This window comes from Balaenoptera musculus, chromosome 19 (assembly GCF_009873245.2).
Source record: "Balaenoptera musculus isolate JJ_BM4_2016_0621 chromosome 19, mBalMus1.pri.v3, whole genome shotgun sequence".
In the NCBI taxonomy this organism is placed as follows: Eukaryota; Metazoa; Chordata; class Mammalia; order Artiodactyla; family Balaenopteridae; genus Balaenoptera; species Balaenoptera musculus.
This window is the reverse complement of record NC_045803.1, coordinates 26759901-26782562: the sequence shown is the minus strand read 5'-3', so window position 1 is coordinate 26782562 and position 22662 is coordinate 26759901. Positions and strand designations below refer to the sequence as shown.

The following is a 22662-nucleotide window of genomic DNA, read 5'->3' as shown; positions in this document are numbered from 1 at the left end:
AACTTTCAAATACTATTAATTGTTACAGTTTTTCTAGAAAGCAGTTTGGTAGTAGACATCAGAAGCCTTAAAAATACTCATTCTCTTTGACCTAGTATTTTTACTCCTAGGATTTATTCTAAAGAGATAGAGATTCCTGGAGACTTTTATTTATAATAGCAGAAACTTGGAAATAAGCTAAATGTCCAGTAAGGGTCGTTAATTAAACCATGAGATGTACATGGGATGAAATACTATACAGTTGTGAAGAATATTTTAAAGAATATTTAATGATACAGAGGGGAGATACTTGCAATTTATTAACTGAAAAAAAACTTTGCTGTTACAAAATGTTTATTATAATTCCAATTTGTTAATATGTGTAATGCTTAGAAAAATACTAGAATGTTAAACCTGTTAACACTTTTCCTCTCTGGATAATAAATTAACAAGGTATTTATTTTCTTCTCTACCCATATCTTTGTCTGCCATAAAATATATTGCTTAAATAGTTTTAAGATTATTTTAAAATTATAGTCCAGTAAAAATAGCAGGGTCCATTTCTTGAGGCTCTCAGTCTGTACTGCTAATACAGCAGAGTATGATGAGGAAAGTCCCCATCGTGAGAGACAAGAGGCCTGGTCTTAGTCACTGGTTCTGTGACTTTAGGTGAGTCATTTAGCATTTCTGGGCTACACTGTTCTTATTTGAATGACCTCTGGTCCTTTCCAGTTCTAGTTTCTATTATTCCACAGAAGTCTACCCTGCTGTTGCTGTGCAGCCCTGAAGAGACTGCAGTCCATATTTTATCCAGTGACAACACTCAGAACTAAAAGGCAGAATAGTCACTGGGAACAAATCTGCCTCTTTAACATTTGTCCAGAAACCTCAAGTCCTTAACCACCATGAAAATTTCACAGCATATCAATGCAGTGGAAAATTCAGCACGTTTCACAAAACAGAAACAATACTTCTTTGGTTAGAACATTATGCACTCTGAAAAAGAAACTATGCTAGCAGCCTTTTTATTCTCCTTGAGGCATGTTTTCACACAGAGAAAAATGCCAGAATCATCATTGATCATCCCAGGATACCAGAATGTAAGGGATCTTTACATGTTCACATGCTCTAGGTTTTAAATACCTGATAATTCTTAAATGTCAGAAGATAAAACCATTCTGTTAAATATAAAACTTTAACATCCTATTAAACTAAATTTTACTTTTTAAATTTAGTACTGCAAAGAATACTTAGTATTTATTCACACTTTCTCTTCTGTGAACTTTTTGATGATGCAACAGAGTTATAAAGCATTCTCTTACATTGGAAATTATCTGCATTGAAGGAATAGACTTTATTGTCCTGGTTCCTAAATATTCTACTCTGTTGGTATGATCACATTTAATTTTTTTTCTTCCCTAGTTAATAGGGTAAGTGCAAACTCTTGTGGGGGAAAAATGCATTACTTTCAAAATGAATGACAAACATTCAATAAGAATATCCTTGAATATTTTTAGGAGAGAATTCAGAGCCTGAAGCAGAGCATAGACTTCATGGCAGACTTGCAAAAAAGTCGAAAGCAGAAAGATAGAACAGACACCTCGCAGAGTGGGGAGGACAGCGGCTGCTGGCCAAGAGAGAGGGAAGACTCTGGAGACACTGAGGCACAAGGCTTCAAGAGTCCCAATAAGGAAAATAAAAAGTAAAGAATCTTTGCAATATTAAGGTTAAGCTGTCTTTTTCACACCAGTATCGGGAGAAAATACTGATTGGGGGGCCTGCCTTGGGTCCATGGTTGGTTGGGTTTTGTCCTGAAAGTCCATTTTGATGATTTGATAACCCCTCTTCTCATACAAAGTATTATATGGAATTGTCCAAACACAGTTCAGAAAATAGTTCTGAATGTCTATTCTGTATGAAAGTAGTTTTAAAACCAGTAAATTACCTTTAGGGACTCATATTGTCTGTGAGTTTATTTTAATAGAACTATTTGTTTAAGAAAAAAGTGTGTATTCATTATTTCATTCCACAAAGGAGTTGAGACCGTACTTAATTAAGCCTAAGCACAGTTAAAGCTACCTTCTAAACAGATGGCTGTCACTGAGACGTGTGCATGTTTTCCACTCAGTGTCAACTGGTAGGAGCAGTAATGAGCCACTGGTCCTACCGGGCAGCAGCTGGCATGGCCAGACGCAGTCGTGTATATCCCGCTCACACCACTGCCTACTCTGATGCCCAGCACCTCACTGTCAACTCTGGGAGAAGGGTTTAGCAGTGTGGGATTTCTGCTGTCATAATGCAAAGAAAGTAAACTTGTGACAAGTTTTTGTTATATTTCTAAGATTTATACATTTTAAATGTACGTTTATTTTAAATTTTAATTTTAAAAATTGGACTTAATAAAACAAATTGTGCGCCCCTCCCCTTTTAAAACATATTTGAGGTGGAGTTTCATTTTTGTGAATCTTCTAAGAAAAAAGTTTAAAGCAAGTAACACTGGACACAAAAAGGGAGGGAACTAACCAACCTACTTGGTTTGCCTTACTGTTGGTGTGTTATTAGGGCCCCTTACCAGGTCATTAAGGAACAAAGTTTTAATTGGTGTCAGTAGTGCGAATTTCTCCGCTTTAGTTGTATTCATATTTGGAATTACATTTTAATGTTTTCATCTTATCTTTTTTTTTTTACTTAGTACTAATGTGTGTTTTCAGGAAAGACAAAGATGTACTTGAAGATAAATTTAAAAGCAATAATTTAGAAAGAGAGCAGGAGCAGATTGACCGCATTGTTAAGGAATCTGGAGGAAAGCTGACCAGGCGGCTTGTAAATAGTCAGGTGATCAAGCTTTTCCTTTCTTTTCATTACCTACTGATTCAGGTGGTCTGAAACTTTCAGTTTTTAAGTTGCTTGTGTACTTTTAATCCATATCTGCCATAGAGCTCTGAAGGAGAACACTCACAAAAAGAAAACGTAATAATATACTTGGTTTGTAAAGTACATAGTATTATCCTCTGTCACTGGATAGAGGGATTTGGGTTTGTTTGTTTTTTTAAGTGATGTTAATGTGTTCTAAAGTTGGAAAATGAACCACAGACTTAAGGCTTACAAAGAAAACATTTATGTACTGGTCTTTTCAAGTCATATTGTATAGCACGTTGGTTCTAAAACCAAATGAATTAATACATGACTTTGGGCAAGTCACTCCCCTTCCCTGGCCTTCGGTATCCTTTTTTAATAGAGTGAACAGAACTCGGTGACCTTAAGGACCCACACAGCTCTTCAAAATTCTGAGATTTCTCTTACCTTCATTTCTTTAACCCATCAACACCTGTGTGCATGGAGACAGGTGTGAAAGTTGATATCTGAGTATAATGATGATCGCTACCTGTAATATTAGTTTGACTAAACTAAGGTAAGGTTTTCTGATGAGCAGCATATGTACATATGGTATATAAAACTGTTCATGCCATTTGAATACTTTGGGTCATTGCAGTGTGAATTTGAAAGGAGAAAACCAGATGGAACAACAACACTGGGACTTCTCCATCCTGTGGATCCTGTTGTAGGAGGTAAGTTCACAGAATTAGACTGTGCATGAACTTGATGCTAATTTGGCAAAGAGCAGTAACCTGGGTTAACATTTTAAAGCAACAAGTCTGAATATTGATAAACCTAACTGTATTATCATCCGTAAAGAACTTGGCTAGGCATCGTGTACTTCATGGTAACAGCTAGCCTAACTTTATTTCATCCCAAATAAGTACTACAGATCAAGTTTTCTTTAAAATATAAAGTGCCTGGAATATCATACCCACCATTAGCAAAGCCAAAATATTAGGCAGTCATTTCTAGCCCTGGTTTTAAGAGACTCTGGTATAAAGGCTCAGTTATTTCTTGAAGTATCTCAAAACCCTCAGACTATGGCATAATAAATTTAACTTGACTTTTTAATTTCAGGGAATAAAATGAATACATATGCCGTGTAGTACCTTAATGGGAATGGAATAATATATAGTTAATGACATATCTTTCAGTGTGGTTGATAGAAAGTTTATAAAGGTTGGGAATCACTTTTAGAAACTCAAGTCATACTTACATTTTCTCAAATGATATTTTAATGGAGATAGTATAGGGAATATTTTAAACCTTGGTGTAAGAATGGGAAATTTATGTCATTCATCTGAGGGGGGAAAATCATGTGATAAGCATGAGAATATTTTATAAATATCTGTTATCCTACTGCCATTAGGAGAGAGTTAATTGGAGATACAAAAATGAATAATGACAAAATTCCTGCACTTCAGGAAATAGTCTCCATTATTTATTGTTTGCTATGAGCAAGACACTGTCTTAGGAGCTTGAGATGGAGCTAGGTGTAAAAAGGGAGCAAAACATGAAGAGACAAGTCCCTCTTACGTTCTGTGGAGTGGGGAAAGGAGGACCCAAACAAAAAGAATCATGTAAAGAGATGGCAACTTGTCCACCATGAATCAGTACATCAGAGGAACAGAGCAGCAGAGTAGTAACAGGATATACCTATCTAGTGTCTGGGGGTCAGAGAGGTTGATCCCAAAATGGTGAGTAAGGGATTGGGGAATAACAGGTAAAAAAAACACCTTGAAGCAGAGAAGAGCTTGATGCATTTGATGCAAGCCTGTCAATGTTCTCTTTGAGCATTGCATTCCACTCTTGAAATGCTGAAGGAGAACATTAATAGCCTCCTTTACTTAGAAGAAAAGGAACTGGTGCTATGTTTTCAAAACAAAACTCATTTTTTACTTTTATATGAACTTTTCATAAGAATGTTTTAGGGTCTTGGGTCAAAGAAAATGCCACAGGGAGAAAAATAAAAAGAAAATGCCACAGGATTGAGAGCATTGCTCTCTCTAGTATAGCCGTGATGAAAATTTGGTGATGCAACTAAGTTGATTTAGGTCACACCCTAAGATCTGCCCCTTTCTTTGTACTTGGGGTCTGGTCTCTGCTCTTGGTCTGGTTTTCTGGATTTCCTGCTTCTGTAGGCGTTATCAAATGTGGCCAACGCTGACTTGACTCCTCACACACACAGCAGCTCCCCCAGGAGGCCAGTTTACTGGTTTAAGGTAGAAGATGCCCCTGTCTCAGCTGCATCCTCCTGGTTGGAGGCACTAGTACCAATTGGGACACCAAATTCCAGACTGCTTACCAAGGAAAGAAGATCTGATTTAGGTGTTTGAAGTTTCTCACAAGTGCTTTTATTTTATCACACTGATCACATGTGGCAGTAGACTCTATTCCGGGGTGGTCATGCTACAAAAATCATCTCATCTCTTCTTCAAGAGAAAATGTCCTTTCTGTTGGATTTTGTTAGAGACCACGTTTTGTCCTGATACCATCCTTCTCAGTTCTTATGCTTGTATCACAGATTTTTAGCATCATTACAGGGGTTTGTTCCTGGTTTACAGACATCACATCTTTGAAGGCTATTCTTCCCTGCAGTGCAAGTCTTCCTCAGACTAATTCAGATTAACTTATCCTGAATATATTATGAGTTCTTGTCTTTAATCATGTATTTTCCCTTAGTCTTTTACTTGACCTTTTCTACTGGTTTACTTCCATCGTCTTAACGTTAAAAGATCCGACCTTCAGGACTTCCCTGGCTGTCCAGTGGTTAAGACTCCACGCTCCCAATGCAGGGGGCGCAGGTTTGATCCCTGGTGGGGGAACTAAGATCCCACATGCTGCGGGGTACGGCCAAAAGAAAAACTAAAAATTAAAAAAAAAAAGTCCATGTTTAAAAAACTTTAAACATGTTTTTTAAAGTGAAGTGCAACACGATTATAAAGAATTCCAGGCTGCAGTAGAGTATAATGAAAAGGACCAGATTTTGGTCCCACGTACATTCCTTCCTTTCTAAGCTCAGATTTTCTTATGTTAAAAATGGGTAGAGCAAGGGCTGCCCAGAGTCACGTGGATGGCATGCAGCAGTGTGCGCACAGACGCTGAGCGAGAGCACCATCTGGACCACTGCCACCTGAGCTGCCGCCACCGTGCTCACTCTTATGTTTTAGAACCAGGCTACTGCCCTGTGAGACTGGGAATGACAGCTGGAAGACTTCAGTCTGGAGTGAATACTTTGCAGGGGTTCAAAGAAGATAAAAGGAACAAGGTAACTCCAGGTAAGGCTCCCATGTGGTCGTCAAGTTTTTTCTTCTCTCTTTCTCAAGGAGCTGAGGAAAAGAAGCACTCTCTTTATGGTATTTTTGCAACATTAATTAGCTATTTTATTAAGAAGAAACTGAAAAATCAGTTTTTTTTTTTTCTAAATTTATTTATTTTTGGCTGCGTTGGGTCTTTGTTGCTGTGCGTGGGCTTTCTCTAGTTATGGCGAGCGGGGGCTACTCTTCGTTGTGGTGCGCGGGCTTCTCATTGCGGTGGCTTCTCTTGTTGCGGAGCACGGGCTCTAGGCGCGCGGGCTTCAGTAGTTGTGGCATGTGGGCTCAGTAGTTGTGGCTTGCGGGCTCTAGAGCACAGGCTCAGTAGTTCTGGCGCACAGGCTTAGTTGCTCCGCAGCATGTGAGATCTTCCTGGACCAGGGCTCAAACCCATGTCCCCTGCATTGGCAGGTGGATTCTTAACTACTGTGCCACCAGGGAAGCCCCTGAAAAATCAGTATTAGTATGCAAAATGAGCTTTGTTATTTCTTTTTTTTCCTCGCCCCTTTGCGGGCAAAGATTCACCTGAGTTGTGACTTCCCAGATATGTTTTGGAGAAAATGTTTACCCTAGATTTGTATGCCAGTCAATGAAGTAGCAAAGTTAGAAGGGAATAATCTTTAATAAACAAAAAAATAGATTGACATACAAGTTAAAGAATGGTATTGTGGTTTTGTGTGTGTGTGTTTTTATCAACAGTGTTATACTTGAATTATGGACCCTACAGTTCTTATGCACCACATTATGACTCCACATTTGCAAATATCAGCAAGGACGATTCTGATCTAATCTATTCAACCTATGGGGAAGACTCTGACCTCTCGAGTGATTTCAGGTGAGTCACCAGTTCATCAGTATTCTGAGTGCTACATTGTCCTAAAATATTGATATACATAAGTTATCTATTGATAGACTTACAGAGTTATTCAAATGGTAGAAAATGTGTTCAGTAATTTTTTTAACTGACAATAATCAAATAGACCCTTAGTTATCATCGCTCTTTAATAGAGACTATATATTTTAAAGAAAGAACGTATCTCCCTAATATTTTCTGATGTTGGCATCTGTAGTATTTTAATTCTTATAAAAATATCTTTTTAAAGATGCTATGTACCTCCACTTAACTAAAATTCAGGAGCTTGTTGCTTCAAAATGTTGACATGCCACCTGCTTTACTGTAACAGTTTTGTGTGTCAGTGAGTTGTTCCAAATTTGATCAGTTTGAGAAGCCACAACCCATTTTCCCCAAGATAAGAGGTAGGACATGATTCGATTCCTAAGGCAACCCACATCCAAGCCTGTTTGACCCATCACTTACCAGTAGACCATTGCAGTTACACTCAACTATCCCTTATTAAATGTTTCTGTTGGAAGATAACTTTGTGTTCTTATTTAGGATGTTGGGTACTTTGCATCCCATCAACATAATGAAATGTCCTGATTTACTGGGATTCTGGCTTGGGGTGGGGCACTGAGCTTGGGTTATTCCTCCTTGACACTGGCACTTTGTTAACTTTCGTTATATGTAAGAATTTAACCCAATAGATTAACCAGTCTCCTGGTGTTCTGACAAAGGGGGGATTGTTCACTTTTATACATGTATGGTGGTAGTGGTGGCAGTGTTTTTATAAGGCAGGGGTCCTTAGTCAGTGACTGTGGTTTAAGAGCAAGCCATTTGTATATCCTTTAGACCTCTTCTCACCAGCTTGAATAAATTCTTTCAGGATTATTCATCCATGCATTCCACATACAGGCATTGCAGGTGCCTTGTTTTCCAGGCAGTCGTCTAGATACTGGGGATTCCCCTGGGAAACAATGCTGACAAAGACCCATGCCCTCCTGTCAGGTGGTAACAGGTGTTTTGAAGAAAAGTAAAGAAGTAAAGGAAGATAGAGAGTACTAGGATTGGGAGAGGGGTGCTGTTTTAAATAGGGTAGTCAAGGAAGGCTTTGCTAAGTGAACATTGGGCAAAACTGAAGGCAGTAAAGAAGGAAACGTTGCTGCCATCTGAAAGAAGAACATTCCAGCCAGTGGAATAGCTGTGCGAAGGCCCTGAGGTGGGAACCTGCCTGACACATTTAAAGACCAAGAAGAGCAGTAAGGGCCAGGAAGAGTAGGGGAAACAACTGGTGGGAGTAGATCTTTATAAGGACTTGGCGTTTTATTCTAAGTGAGGTGGGAAAATATTGGTGGCTTTTGAGCAGAGTAGTGACCAAGTCTGGCTTATAATTTTAAAAGGATCACTATGGCTGCTCTGTGGAAAACAGATTGCAGGGGGGCAAGGGAAGAAACAGAGGAACTGCTGTCATAATCCACGTGAGACCTGGACCGTGGGAGTGGTGGCTGAGGTGCTGAGAGGGGATCAGTAGTCAGCCAGTAGGATTTCTTGACTCACTGAAGTGGGGTGTGAGGGAGCAAAGTCAAGGAGGACTCCAGGGTTTCAGACCAAGCCTAAAAGGATGACATTGCTGTTTACTGAGAAGGGGAAGATTTTAGAAGGACTACTTCGGGAGGAAGATCCAGCAACTCAATTTTGGACATTTTGAGCCTATTAGACCTCCAAATGGAGCTGTCCAAAGAGTGTGGTCCAAACTGGAGGTGTGACTTTTAGAGTCTTTTAGTATCTGTGAGAGTCCTGAGCTGAGTACGATCACCTTAGGGAAGAGGCAAGGAATGCCACAGACTGAGCCCTGATCCCCTCCATCACTGAGGTCTTGTTCTTCTTTGAAGTTTCCCCAGGAGCATTTCCTTTTCATCGTGTTCTTGGTATTGTTTAATTCTCTTGTGATGATAACTTGATCACTGGTAAATATGTAAATACAGTGTTGTGTCTAGATGGAAAGTTTCACATCATGGGGTATAAATTAAAGGCATCTAACGAAATAGTTGGCTGTGATAGGAAGATTACGCCAGTGGAGATGATTTGTATGAAAATGACTTTCCCAACACACTCTCTTTCAGCATCCATGAGTTTTTGGCCACATGCCAAGATTATCCATATGTTATGGCAGATAGTTTACTGGATGTTTTAACAAAAGGAGGACATTCTAGAACCCTGCAGGAGGCGGAGATGGTAAGAATGCTGCTAAAGAAACAGTGAGTTATCATTGGCCCTCAGGTGTTAGTCATCAGTGTTATGAAACCATGGGATTAACCAGTGTGACAGCTGAACTCCATTGCACTGAAAAGACAGCCCAGCCCGGGTGGAGGCCATGGGTGGAGGACAATGAACGGAAACGAGTAACTCGGCTACCAGGATCTGTGAGGGCCAGTGATTGTCATTATCTCCTCATCTTGGAAATGTAGGAATCAAAATGGGGGTTATAACTCAGAAGTCAGCTCGTGTTATGTACCCTAACAAAAAAAGGAAGTCTTGCTCACTGGTTTGACATTAAGTTGACTAAAATGATAGGGAATGTCCTTTTCCTTATTACGTAGTAATAATATAGTGGTGGAGCCTCAAGTAAAAAAGTAAAAAGCTTCCTCATTGCTGTATTTTATTAACACTTGTAAACTAGCTCCAGTTCAGTTGGACATAGTTCATAATCTGGGATAATTCAGAGACTTGGCTCAAAGATTAAAACCAGAAAGTGTTCCTTCAGTGTAGAGGAGAGTTGGTCTCCAGAATGTCCTTGTCACCATAGTTAGAGGAACCCTGTATCTCCTGGGGGTCATAACTCTTCCTGGTGGCTGTGACTGTAGTTGCCTTGTCCTCTGCCCTCGCTGTACCTGTGGCTGCTGGTCCTTGGGTGACCTGTCAGCAAAGCTGAGTCAGCGCCTGAAGTTCAGTGAGAATTGCTGTAGAGTCTTATATCTTAGCACATAAACTGCTTTCTTCACATAACCTAAAAAACATTCAGCTTTACATCAATTCAAAAATATTTTTACTATACCCTTCCCAGCAATTAACCTGAATTAATTAAAAGTCTTGAACTAAAATTGCATATCTTTCATTTTGTTGATATGGCAATATATTTCAAATTTAAAGTTCCTTTGCCCTTTGATCCAGCAGTTCCTCTTAGAATTTATACTAGAAAATTAAGATAGAGGTTACATATAAGCAATACAGTGTTTATAATTTTTTAAAATTGGGAATCAGCTAAATAAATCACAGTATAACCTTTCAAGAAAAGATAACAGGGCTTCCCTGGTGGCACAGTGGTTGAGAGTCTGCCTGCCAGTGCAGGGGACACAGATTCGAGCCCTGGTCTGGGAAGATCCCACATGCCGCGGAGCAACTAGGCCCGTGAGCCGCAATTGCTGAGCCTGCGCGTCTGGAGCCTGTGCTCCGCAATAAGAGAGGCCACGATAATGAGAGGCCCGCACACCACGATGAAGAGTGGCCCCCACTTGCCGCAACTAGAGAAAGCCCTCGCACAGAAACGAAGACCCAACACAGCCATAAATAAATAAATAAATAAATAATAAATAAACCCAAAAAGTTTAAAAAAAAAAAAAAATGAGATACAATTAAAAAAAAAAAAGATAACAGATCATGATTGATTTTTGTGCATGATACATGTATTGTTTATATACACAGTATCTCTGAAGACTAGGATTATGGGAAGTTTTCACATTCTCTATAGCATTTGAATATTTTACATTCTCTGCTGTCTGCAAGTATTGCCTCTTTTCATGCAGAATACACCCTGGAGTACTCCTATCTTCTCTTTGTCAGAGATTTCAACCACCTATTGCTAAAAATAAGACTCCATTTATTTAGGTCCTTGTATGCTATTACCAAGTACCTTCTTAAACATGTGTGTTGCTTCTTGATTGGTCATAGAACTATCAGTCTTGAAGTCACCAGTAATATGTACTCTGGACTCACAAAATACTCTCAAAATGCTAATAATTATATCTAATTCATTTTTGGTTTAAAAAATTATATTTTGATAATCCATATTCTTATTCCTTTTATCTTGCCGTGAAACTCTTGATGTTTTTCTATTTTCCTTGATATTAGCCTTTTTATATATCTTTTAATAAAGTGTTTCTCTTTATCCTTACAGTCATCTCCTGAAGATGAAGGCCAAACTAGGACACTTGACACAGCAAAAGAAATGGAGGTGATTATATTTTTTACTCTTTATAAGAAATATTTAAATGGCGAATAAGCTAAAAAGCCTAAATGATAAAGCTTTTATTTTAAAAGAAAAATATTTATTGAGTGTCTCCTGAGATCAAAGAACTTTCTTTGCCTGTGGGGAATGTAGTAGCAGCGAGTGCAGTAGATAAGCACACACGTAAACAAGGGAGCCAAAGCCAATTACCGTACAGAGTAAATGTACATGTTGTGGGAACGCAGGTTGGGGAAACCAGCTGCTTTGGACAGCTGAGGAGATCCTCACAGAGGGACTTCCGGATGAACTGGGCCTAGAAGGATGAACAGGGTTCCCCCAGCACAGGCCCAGGTTTGTGAAGTGGGTAGAACTTCATGTGTAATGACCTGAATAGATCTGAGCAGGCAAGGCACATGTGCAGAGCACCCAGAAAGTGAGTGACCACAGGGTACCTGGAGAGAGGAGGAAAGGTATTGAGGACCAAATGATGAGTCATATATGCAGTGCTTAAGAAGTTGAGATTTTATTTTAGAAGTTAGACTGCTGTGATCAAATGTGGAGGTGAGAGAGGGGCTGGAGGGAGGGGACCAGTGAAAAGCTATAGGACTTATGCTAGTTAATTTTTTGCTTAGATAACAATACTGTGGAAGAGAGTGAAGATGTACAATAAAGAGAAATACAGTAGAAATAAAATTGACAGGACCTGCACAAGGTAGATATTAGTATTGTTAGCTCATATTGGACATACAGGAAAAGGAGCACAGCTTTGGCAGGGAAAGAAATTTCACTCGGTTTCAGGGCTGGTGAGTGTGATTTGAGACATCAGTGGAGGTGTGGATCTGGAAGTCATTGGTGTCAAGGTAGAATTATTGTAGGTATTAAGTGACTGAGATTGTCCAGGCAGGACACGTAGGCTGGGAAAAGGCCAAAGAACAGAACCTTGGAGAGACCAGTAGTTAAGGTGGGAAAACCACGGAAGACTGATGCAGGAAAGAGTCCAGCAGTGTCAGATGCTGCACAGAAGCCCAGTAAGAGGAGACCAGCAGGTGTCATTTGTAACCTTAATCAGAGTAATTTCAGTAAAATGGTGGGGACAAGATAAAGGTACCGTGAGTTAAATGACTGGAGGAAAACTGGGACATTGAAGATCAGAGAGACGTAAGCTCTTTGAAGGGAAAGAAAACTTGAAGATGTGAGATCAAGTAAAGACAGATGCAAATGTAGATGGTACTGACAAAATCATGTCATTTTCCAAGAAAGAGGAGCCAAGCAAGGTCATGTACTTGGTGAGCCGGCAAGAATGAAAGAAAACTTCAGAATGGGAAAGAAAGCTGGGTAAGAAGTTTACTGAATAGAGTTGTAAGGGCCCAGCCGAAATGGCAAACCATAAGTATCAGTATGTACTGATACGGTTTTCTCCACCACACACTTTTAGCCCGTATGTCGGTAGAGAAATAGGATGTTCAGACTGTCCAAGCTCGGAGTGCAATACCAAAGTATAAAAGGAACCATTAACTTTTGTTTACTCATTGTCAGGATTGATCTGTTCCTAAAAAGCAGTGTTGGGGTTATGGAAACTCCAAGTCTTGTGATTCCAAAAATAAAACTCCACCCTTTTTAGGATTTTGCTTCTCCCATGCAATACTACAGCCTGGCTTTGGGGCCTGGAGGAGACCCAGGAAGTATCTTTTTTTTTAAATATTATTTATCTTATTTATGGCTGTGTTGGGTCTTCGTTTCTGTGTGAGGGCTTTCTCCAACTGCGGCAAGTGGGGGCCACTCTTCATCGCGGTGCGTGGGCCTCTTCACTATCGCGGCCTCTCTTGCTGCGGAGCACAGGCTCCAGACACGCAGGCTCAGTAATTGTGGCTCACGGGCCTAGTTGCTCCGCGGCACGTGGGATCTTCCCAGACCAGGGCTCGAACCCGTGTCCCCTGCATTGGCAGGCAGATTCTCAACCACTGCGCCGCCAGGGAAGCCCCAGGAAGTATCTTATTATGTTCAAGATCTACCACAGGGGAGTGCAAGTGTATGGACTGAAACACTGCCTGTGAACCTCACAAACTGCAGCCTTGTCACAGTCACCAAAAGCGCTTCACAGAGTCGGCAGTAACGAGGCTTTTATCTTTAGAGTGGTGATGAAACAACTGATGCAGATTGTGTAAGACACACCATTCCATTACCGAGAAGTGTGATTTATGGACACTTTTGCCAGGATTTGGGAATGGCATTTTAAAGGTTTTTATAGGCATCAGAATTATAACTCTAAATAGGTGAAATAGCTTGGCTTATAAACACAAGCCATCTTCTTAATTTCTCATTCTAGCACTGTCAGGGCTTAGCAAGCTCAATTAACTTTTTTTTTTAAAGCAGATTACAGAAATCGAACCAACAGGGCATTTAGACTCCAATAATCAAGACAGGCTTACAGCACTGAAAGCAGTAACAAACTTTGGAGCTCCAGTTGAAGTTTTTGACTCGGAAGGTAAGTGTCTCCAGAGGGTTTGAAGGAAATACTTCACAACACAGGCAGTCAAGATTTAATGTCACAGTAGCACAGATTAACATAGCCATTCACTACAGGAACATCTTGACTGGCCATGCTTCAGTGGAATAGTAAAGCGTGTCTGTGGTGTTGATTTCATTTGAGGGGGATTACTCCTTTGAGAAGACTAACCAATAAATAGCAAAACCCCAGAACATAGTACTCAATTTATTGCACAAGATCACGTACAAGTATGTCCATGTTGTCCTTAGTAAGTTATTTTTCTTACCACACAGAAGCTGAAGTGTTCCAGAGGAAACTTGATGAGACCACCAAACTGCTCAGAGAGCTCCAGGAAGCCCAGAATGAGCGTTTGAGCACCAGACCCCCTCCCAACATGATCTGTCTCTTGGGTCCCTCATACAGAGAAATGCATCTTGGTATGTTGTACCTCTGGTAGGAGAATAAGGGTGCTTAAAGGGAAAATTTCTGAGTAGTGATACCACAATAAAGTAACACTGAAGTGAATACCATGGACAGTTTATTTTTTTCCACTTATATATTTATTGGGCTTTTGTTTTGTTTTTTTAAGTTATCTAAAGGAACCACATTTCAGTACCTTGAACTGTCTTTATGTTGATTTTTCTTTCCAGCTGAACAAGTGACCAATAACCTTAAAGAACTTGCACAGCAAGTAACTCCAGGTGATATTGTAAGCATGTATGGAGTCCGAAAAGCAATGGGGATTTCCATCCCCTCCCCGGTGGTTGAAAACAACTTTGTAGATTTAACAGAAGGTACGTGCCCTGTGTCTCCGGTAGAGTGGAGGGCTAAGTGTGAGTAAAAGTAAACATTGGTCTTCCCCCTCCAAGTAACATCTGAAAGGTTTTGTCTCTGCTGTTAACATATAAACTATTTAGTTTTCTTTCCATCTTGTCTAAGGAATAAAGATTTCACACATTTGCCAAAAAAAGCCACAGTGATGCACCTAGTCTTTAACCTTGAACATAGTAAAGAAGGGCTGTCAACAGTTACTCTTTTTACCTTCACATACCTTTTTTAATTAAAAGGAAAAAAGTACTGAATGAAGGGGGTTTTTTTCTTCCAGATTTTGAAGAACCTAAAAAGACTGATGTTACTGAGTGTGGACCTGATGGGATTTGAAGCTAACTGGTATTTGATTATATATTATGTATATATTTTTTTCATTCTTAACTTGGAAATGCTTTTTCAGAAGATATTAAATATTTGTAAATTGTGTTTTTAATTAAACTTTGGAACAATTAATTTTAATGTTCCAGAGATTGGACTTGTGTTAGGTAATAAAGCTGAACCTGGGACTGTGAGCTGTAGTGTGCGTATCAGCTAAGTTACCCCTTCACCTTTCCCTGGGGCTAAATCTGAGGAGGAAATGATAGAGAAAAGCTCAGAAAATAAAACAGCCTTTTTATGGCCATCCATTAAAAGAAGTTCCCCAAATAACTGAAATCCCTCAGTTTTCCACATCTGCCGTACTTCTCATTAAGGAAATTATAACCAAATGGTTCCTGACTTACCAGATTTCACCTTGATGATTTATTTAAAAAGTGGCCTTGTGAGGAATGAATGATTTTGACCTGTTGCCATACTGAGCAGAAACTGGGTACGAGTAGACCTGGGCAGAGTTCTCTCAGAGCAGTGATAGTGCTGCTTCCTTATGTTTAACAGGCAGCACCATGACTGAGAAACTCTTCTTTAAAATCCCCATCCAGTGAGATTTTCCATTGTTACACCATGAAAACAAATACACTTAAAATACCTTTAGAATTTACTAGTGTGTCCCCTATATACCTGTTGGGAATGATGTCCTTATGTAGAAGGATTAGGGGCTTCCCACCACCACAAAAACAAAACAAAACATATCAGGAGCTTCATAGCACTAACTTGTCTAGTGTTCCTTTTTGGTTTGTTTTTGCCATTTGTCAGAGGGTTATTTGGAACTACGGTAAAAGGATAAGCCAAATAAGATAACAAACTAAATCATCCATGAATACATAAGGAAATCAGCAAGCTTAAAGGAAAGTTTACGTTTCTATTTACTGTTTCTCACAGGTCACCTCTGCCTCTGTCGTGACCCCTAAACTAATACTCATTTACTTTTACCTGAAATGCAAAGGTCAAGTGCCCAAGCAGTCTAATTACTTAAGTAGGAGACGATGATGGTGGTCCTCTTCTATAACCAGGGCACTAGACTGTAGCCTAGTTCAGTGAACAAATTAAGCTTAAGACCCCTACTCAGACTGCATGGAGCCCTTCTGTAAAACACCCAGGCAGGAAGCTACTTTATTAGTTTCTTGACTTTGAAAACTAACACTTAACAAGTAGGGTGAAGGAAAATTCAGTCTCTCAAGAGAGTTAAGATGACCTAATCTTTCAAAAACATACTTGAAATCATATGCCAAGAGAATTAAAGAATCAGTTCAAATATGTATTTATCAAGTCTTTTTAGAGTTTGTCTCTCAAATATAATTCAGGCAGTAACCGACTCAAACTTTAGATCTACTTAGCTAATAAGGTAAGTTCCCGAAGACCAAGAAAACATTTAAATTCAAAACACCTTAAGACATCAGGTTTTCCAAATTGCTAATTTAATCTATGAAAAGCCAAACAAAGGAGAAACACCGTTGCTTTATAAAAATGAAATTATAACATTTTGAAACAAATGTTACAGGTCTATAAATATTCAGTATACAGAATAACCCCTAGTCATTTGCATGTACTTTCTCAAAGCATATTTCTGTACATATACACAATGTATACAGTGGTTAATGATCTTGTCAGGAAATTTTCTTAATAAGTAAACCAGACAACTTCAGGTGTGATTTTCACTAGCATCAGTGAGGCCACCTCAGTAGAAATTTGAAGCAGGTCCCTGACCCATAGAGAAGGTCAGTGTTAGGAAAGATACTTGTCATAAAGCAAAATGACACCTGTGAAGAAATGACTTGGTAATTGGAAAACAAATTTATGAAAAATAAGTGATTTTTATGGTCAGTTAGTTATACACTATGATCTGATCATCAAAAACTCAAAACTTAATATTCTTATCATCTGAGCACAGTGAAAGAAAAATACATGAATGGTAACCAATTATTTTTTAAAACTCCCAACTGGGATTTCTTTGCTGGAGGAAAAAAGTAATTTGCATATTGCAAGAGCAGAAGTATGTCCACCTCAGAGAGGCCCAGCACACTGATGTGTGTCTACACCATATCAGTGACAGAACCTTCCCGACTTCCCAGGAGAGCCCTGTTGAGCAGCCCTGGTCACTCCTGATTTTAAGGGTACAGATTTCAGCATAGTACTTAGATGAAGAATTGGTGTGTAAAAAAGGCAATTTAAGTACGGCTTATTTCCCTTACCAGCGTTTTCACAATGAAATTCCTTTAGGCCAGCAAGTTCTTGTGATTTATTCCTACCTATTCCAGTTTCATGCAGAGCATCAGCTCTGCCAAGAGCCCAGCCAGCCCCCAACAAGACACAGCACCAGCAGGCAGCAGCTTCGGCTCCAGTCCCTCCCAGCCCGTGGCTGGGGTGCCAGCTCACCCCACAGCCCTCCGTCCCAGGCAGACCTGGCTGCTTAGTCACCTGTCTGCAACGTTGTGTGATCTTTTGAAGCCTCACGTATGCAAGATTTTCTGTGTAATTTCAGGGGAGTTCAGGGATGACTTCTGGCTAAGAATTCCTGCTATATAGTGAAATTCAGCTGTATTTATTAGAAACCCCGGGGATACTGTGGTTATGAGGTAATGAAGTCAGTTCAGAAAAAGGAATGGGCAGTTCGGTTATTTCTCACCTTGAAACAACATAGGTAGACTTCTTTCCATTCTTTTGGCGCTAAAGTGCTGTAAGACACCACCTCACAGACCTGGCTTTTTCACTTGCCTTGATTCATTCGGTTCAGAACAAGAACATCCGAGCACCTGTGAGAGGGCTGGCTTCCCAGATACAGGAATCTCTACACGTGCTGATGCTGAGTAGATCCTCTTAGTGTTGAAGCTCTGCAAAGCTAGCTATGAGGACTGAAGGAAAGGAAAGAACTACAGGCTTCTCTCCACACGGACTCCATTCCTTTCCAGTATAAAGCTAAGAGTTGGAGGTTGCAGCGGGTGCTCAAAAATGCGTGAGGAGTCAAGGAAGGGCTAAGAGCTTATACCTTATTTTCTAGGCTTTTCTCATTAAACCTAATCTCAAAATTCTGGCTTCAAAGTTGTTTGATTCAAAGCCAAGGCTGTGACACTCCTTGCCTGCCTGCTGTGAGCCACATTCCTCTGGGCTCCATCCACAGCTGAGCTGATCCCATATGCTCACACTGGACCGTGGTCCCACGTATGTGTCAGTGGTCACAAAGGCAGAGACTACACTGCAGAGAAGATAATTTGTCTAGCATCTCAGAAGTCATTTAAAGGATAATAAATACCTCCATTAACAATGTATCCATTTACAACAGACACATGCCAAAGATGACAAGAAGTAAGAAGTGTCCACTGGGGGGTTTTCTCCCTATTGTTTGAAACCATTTATAGACTTAAAACAAACAAACACCCTTTCAACTCTTGACCAGAATGCCTGTATGAGAAACGTGGACTCTTGTAGCTGTTCTGCTGGGGAGAAAGGAGTCTCCACCCATCCTGGACAAGAAAAGAAAAAGGAGTCTCGCCTGTGCAGCTCACAGGCCAAGGGGGAGTAGGGGTGGGCGGGGTTCTCCAGGTCATGCTCTGAGGTCTCCTCCACAGCACCTGGGGAAATGAGGGTCTAAAACTCACAAATGAGCCATTCTCTGCTGTGCCAGAGGCCGAGTTGCAGACTCCGACAGCACAGAGGTTCTGGCTGCCTGTGTGTAAGGCTTGGTGGTCGCCTCAAGCTGAGAAATCCTCTAGTGCCAGTTCAAGGAAGCCATGCACAACCACCTGCTAGGGGTGGTAATGGCCAAACCCTTGGACTGCCTTTGTGACTGACGTGGGGCTGAGCCTTCCCCCTGGCTTGCTTCAGGGAAGGAAATCGGCTTCCAGCATGTTCTGCACCTACCTAAAACTCTCAGTTCAGCCCCAACCCTTGAAACTTGGCAGTATCCGTACAGACAAAGTAAGTCCGCAGTTCGCCTTTGCCTTTGACGTTAATCAGTCCACGGCATTCACAAGAATAACCTAGTCCCTGGAGGATGGTACATGTCTCTTCAGTAACCTGAAAAGGAAAAGAAACCTAAGTCTTCAGAAGCAGAAAGAAAATCTGCTGTGGGAGGGATGAAGAGAAATCGGCCGACAGGGTCTGGTTTCCCTCAAGAATTGTGGCTAGAATCCCACAGCTGACTGATGTGCCCGGGCTCCCTCACCTCTGGGAAGTTCTCTCCCCCTTGGGCACAGGTTTCCCCAGGTGAGCTTTTACCTGGATTTTCCCAAGTTCTCCGGTGCTCTCCATTCGACTGGCAACATTGACCGTGTTTCCCCAGATGTCGTACTGAGGTTTTCGTGCCCCAATCACTCCAGCAATCACGGGCCCATGGTTTATGCCTAAAGAACATGTTTGCAGTTAGCAGATCATAGAGGCAAAGCCTCAGGCTTATAAGGCCACAGAATCCACCCGGCAACCACAGAAAGCGTTGACAAAACAACTAAAATGAAGGTTGGAAGGGTGCTTCCTGAGTCTGACAGGAGGCGGTACTTGGGATGGAAGGAGAGCGCTCCCTCGGCAGTTTTCAGGCTGTGCTGGATGTGAAACCTGCGTCCACTGTGAACACTTCCTGTATCTACTCATCTCCTCTTGAACAGTAAATGGGTTTTGAGCACTGACCCTGTTAGCTAACAGTGACTACTTAGGTTAATGATTTTGCTTTGTTCTCAATGTATTTAAGGTCACCTCTTTACAGCCAGGGATTTGGGCTTTCCATTCCCCGCAGTGATATATTCCTATTTACTTAAAACTTGCCAAGGTAACTTCATAAATAGTATGCAGAGAATTCTTATTACCCAGTCACTGGGGTTTTCAGATCAGAAAGGGATTTCTAAAACTTTTCATAGCAGATGGCAACATACACCGGACTGAGAGTGGGCTTGCCAGGAGGCGGGAGCTGCACGGTCCCACCCAGAGCTCAGGCCCAGCCCGCCTTCCCAGGGCCTCACCAACTCGGAGGCGGAAGGAGTTGAAGGAGTGCCGGTTGATGCCATCCAGCTTGCTCATCAGGGCGGTGCTGAACTCCACCATGATGCCGATGTGGGCGTGCTGCCGCTCGAGGTCCTGCCGGACAGAGCACTCCATGGGGCCAGGGCCACTCGCACCCCGTCCTCCTGCCTCCGCCGGCTGTCAGACGGACGCGCCAGAGCACCCTGACCTGGTGAGCGCTGTGTGCCGGCCTGGGCACGAAACCCCCAGGGGGCCGCTGATGGGCAGAGGTGTACCGAGGCTCCTCCACAGAGGGTCTAGGACCTGCTCCCCCACCTAAGCTCCCCTCCTGGTGAGGGGCCGCCTGCCCCAACCCCTCCACCAAAACGCTCCCTCAGGCTGAGCCGTGAGCTCCTCTGCCCTTCCCTCATAGGAGGGGGTACGGACAGGTGCCCCCTCTAAGTACAGTGTTGGTCTGGGGCTGGGACATGAGACCACCCGATTGCCTGGGTACCTGGTTCTCGTGCCCCGAGGGGATGCTGAGCCCTGCAGCTGCCATGTACGTGCTGCCGATGGTCTTGATCTTCTCCACACCGCTGAACTTGGGCTTTAACAGCAGCTGTAAGACGAAAGGAAGCAGGCCATACAACACAGCTGCAGCCCAGGCCTGTCCCAGATTCTGAGAAGGGTGTAGGACTCCCTCCCACCACCACTCCCAATGCAAACACTTCTCATGCGGGGCCCTTCCCACCTGAGTTCACACCTCCGTACAGGTGGGGACACAGCCTCTGGGTTCTCTCCCTGCTGCTCCCTCTCGTCTCTGTTCCCTGACATTCCCTGTCTCTTCCATTCTCATCTGGTCTCATTCCTGCTAAGGAGCAAACACCCCGCCCAACAGTATCTACACAGGAATGTCGAATATTTGCAGCTAAGAGTTAAGCCCAAACTGAGTGACTTCCTTTGAAACAGGTTGCTAGCAGGGGCTTAGCAGGAAATCAAACTATTCTACGACCTAAATCTAAGCAAGCTGCCCCTCACAGAGAAGATAAATTACATAGTGAAAAAACAAAACAGCAAACGCATAGGTACTTTTTATAATTTGTGTACCATGTGTTCTCCCCAGGGGCGCCGCAGCACACGTGTTCAGTGGGCGCAGGGTGCCCCCGGGCCCACCCTGCCCTCTCCAGGCTGTGTGGAGGCCTTACCTCGTCAAAGTCAGCTATGATCTCGTTCAACAGGCGCAGGCACTCCAGCCCTTCCTTGTTGACGTCGCACTCCGTGTAGAATACTTTGAAGTCCGGCACGGATGCAAACATGACACACACGCAGTCATAGGACTGATGGTACCAGTCCTGGATTGGGGGTGGGAAGAAACATGACCCTGTGGCCACCAGACCTCGTGGGGGGCGCGGGGCGGGGGGAAGCAGACTGGGGAGGCGACGACTCGCGCTCCAGGAGCAGATGCTGGCTGTACGTGGGACTCGAGTGGGGGCCGTTACAAAACAGGAGATTCCGAATCGATCTGTTGGGGAGGGTCAGACTCAGGTTGGTTTTGGGCTCCTTTAAGTACCCTGGGTCTGTACAGCTGGGTTTGAGAACCCCTGGGTAGCAGAAGGTAACAATCAGGAGGCCTGGGTTCTATGCTCACTGGGCCTGAGTTTCCATAGATATAAAACTCTCTGCTACATAGAATTGGTAAAAACGCATGTTTTCATCAACAGATGGTCCAGACGGCAAATACCTGGATATTTGATCCTTGCAACAATCCTGCCAGCCAAGTACTATCAGCCCCATTTTATAGATGTGAAAATCAAGGCCCAGGGCAGTGAGATATCTTGTCCACAATCACCCCTGAACCCTGGTCTCTGATCCAAAGCCTGTGTTCTTGCAGCTAACACCACACATTGTCTCCTGGGCGCATCAGTGAGGCCAAGAGCCACGGAAACCAAGTGCAGAAAGCACCTTGTAGCTATAGCGCGTCCCTCCACAAGACTGCATCTGTACCTTCAGTCTCCCTGTCCTAGTGACTGAGCCCCTTCTCACCCACACCTCATTTAACTTGTCACCAATGAAGTGGGCGGCCACGTGGGCTGGCAGGACATTCTCTAGAAGAAGGCGGTTCACATTTTCCATGGTTTCAAACTCCTCGTGTTCCTTCTTGAACTTCTTCTTCCACAGACAATCCAAGCGGCAGTAATAGTCAATCTGCAGACAGAAGGGAACATCGGTGTCCTGGCAGCAGCGAGCGAGGGCAGAGCACACTCGTAACCCTGGGGGCTAGGGAGCCAGCCCATCAGCACTCCACCCTGTACCCCTGGCAGATGTCTCCAACTCAACAGCCACTCCCCAGTCAGCCACGACTCCTAATTCTCAAGTGACCCACAGGATTAAATGTCACTCGTGTCCTGATGGGAGGTAAGGACACTTACTCAGGACCCTGACCCAGGGACCAGAGCTCCCCGAAAGACTGCAGTCCTGTGTGCTGCTCCAAATCTGAGGCAGCCCCAGCCCCACCCCCAGCCTCTCCAGAAAGAGGTACAAGCAGCCACGCTGAGCTAGGGACGCGGTGGGCGCCTCCTGGGCCGTACCTGTCTGGAGAGCATGATGAGGGTGGTGTAAAACAGGACCAAGTAGAAATTGATCATTGTCTTCAGATCCCATGAACAGGACGGGGAGCTGCGGATATGAAGGGGAAAGGCAGGCGTCATCTCCACTTCTGCCCAAAGCCCCCTGAATTCAGGGGATGGCATGAGGCCCAGATGCAGGGCCAGCCCACAGGAAAGTAAGCAAGATGGGAGATAGT

General features: G+C 42.6%; 2 protein-coding genes across 6 annotated transcripts in view; one reads left to right on the top strand and one right to left on the bottom strand.

Moving 5' to 3' along the window:
* BRD7 (bromodomain containing 7) overlaps positions 1-17743 on the top strand; it is a 40861-nt gene extending 23118 nt beyond the window's left edge. The window contains exons 7-18 of one of the 5 annotated variants that reach the window (XM_036832579.1): positions 1497-1681; positions 2691-2814; positions 3473-3548; positions 6030-6137; positions 6873-7008; positions 9135-9246; positions 11186-11242; positions 13607-13721; positions 14018-14161; positions 14375-14518; positions 14830-14894; positions 17660-17743. In XM_036832579.1, the coding sequence (XP_036688474.1) occupies positions 1497-1681; positions 2691-2814; positions 3473-3548; positions 6030-6137; positions 6873-7008; positions 9135-9246; positions 11186-11242; positions 13607-13721; positions 14018-14161; positions 14375-14518; positions 14830-14885 (1257 nt within the window). In that variant the 3' untranslated portion in view covers positions 14886-14894; positions 17660-17743. Of the gene's footprint in view, positions 1-1496; positions 1682-2690; positions 2815-3472; positions 3549-6029; positions 6138-6872; positions 7009-9134; positions 9247-11185; positions 11243-13606; positions 13722-14017; positions 14162-14374; positions 14519-14829; positions 15059-17659 lie in introns of those variants that run through there. The other 4 variants (XM_036832581.1, XM_036832578.1, XM_036832582.1 and 1 more) reach the window with 4 other exon arrangements.
* Positions 17744-18763: 1020 nt separating this feature from the next.
* Positions 18764-22662, bottom strand: part of ADCY7 (adenylate cyclase 7) — a 38619-nt gene continuing 34720 nt past the window's right edge. Inside the window, 7 exon segments of the mRNA XM_036832577.1 lie at positions 18764-18944; positions 19146-19270; positions 19880-19994; positions 20374-20478; positions 21065-21211; positions 21909-22064; positions 22448-22535. Of these exon segments, the coding sequence (XP_036688472.1) occupies positions 18798-18944; positions 19146-19270; positions 19880-19994; positions 20374-20478; positions 21065-21211; positions 21909-22064; positions 22448-22535 (883 nt within the window). The 3' untranslated portion in view covers positions 18764-18797.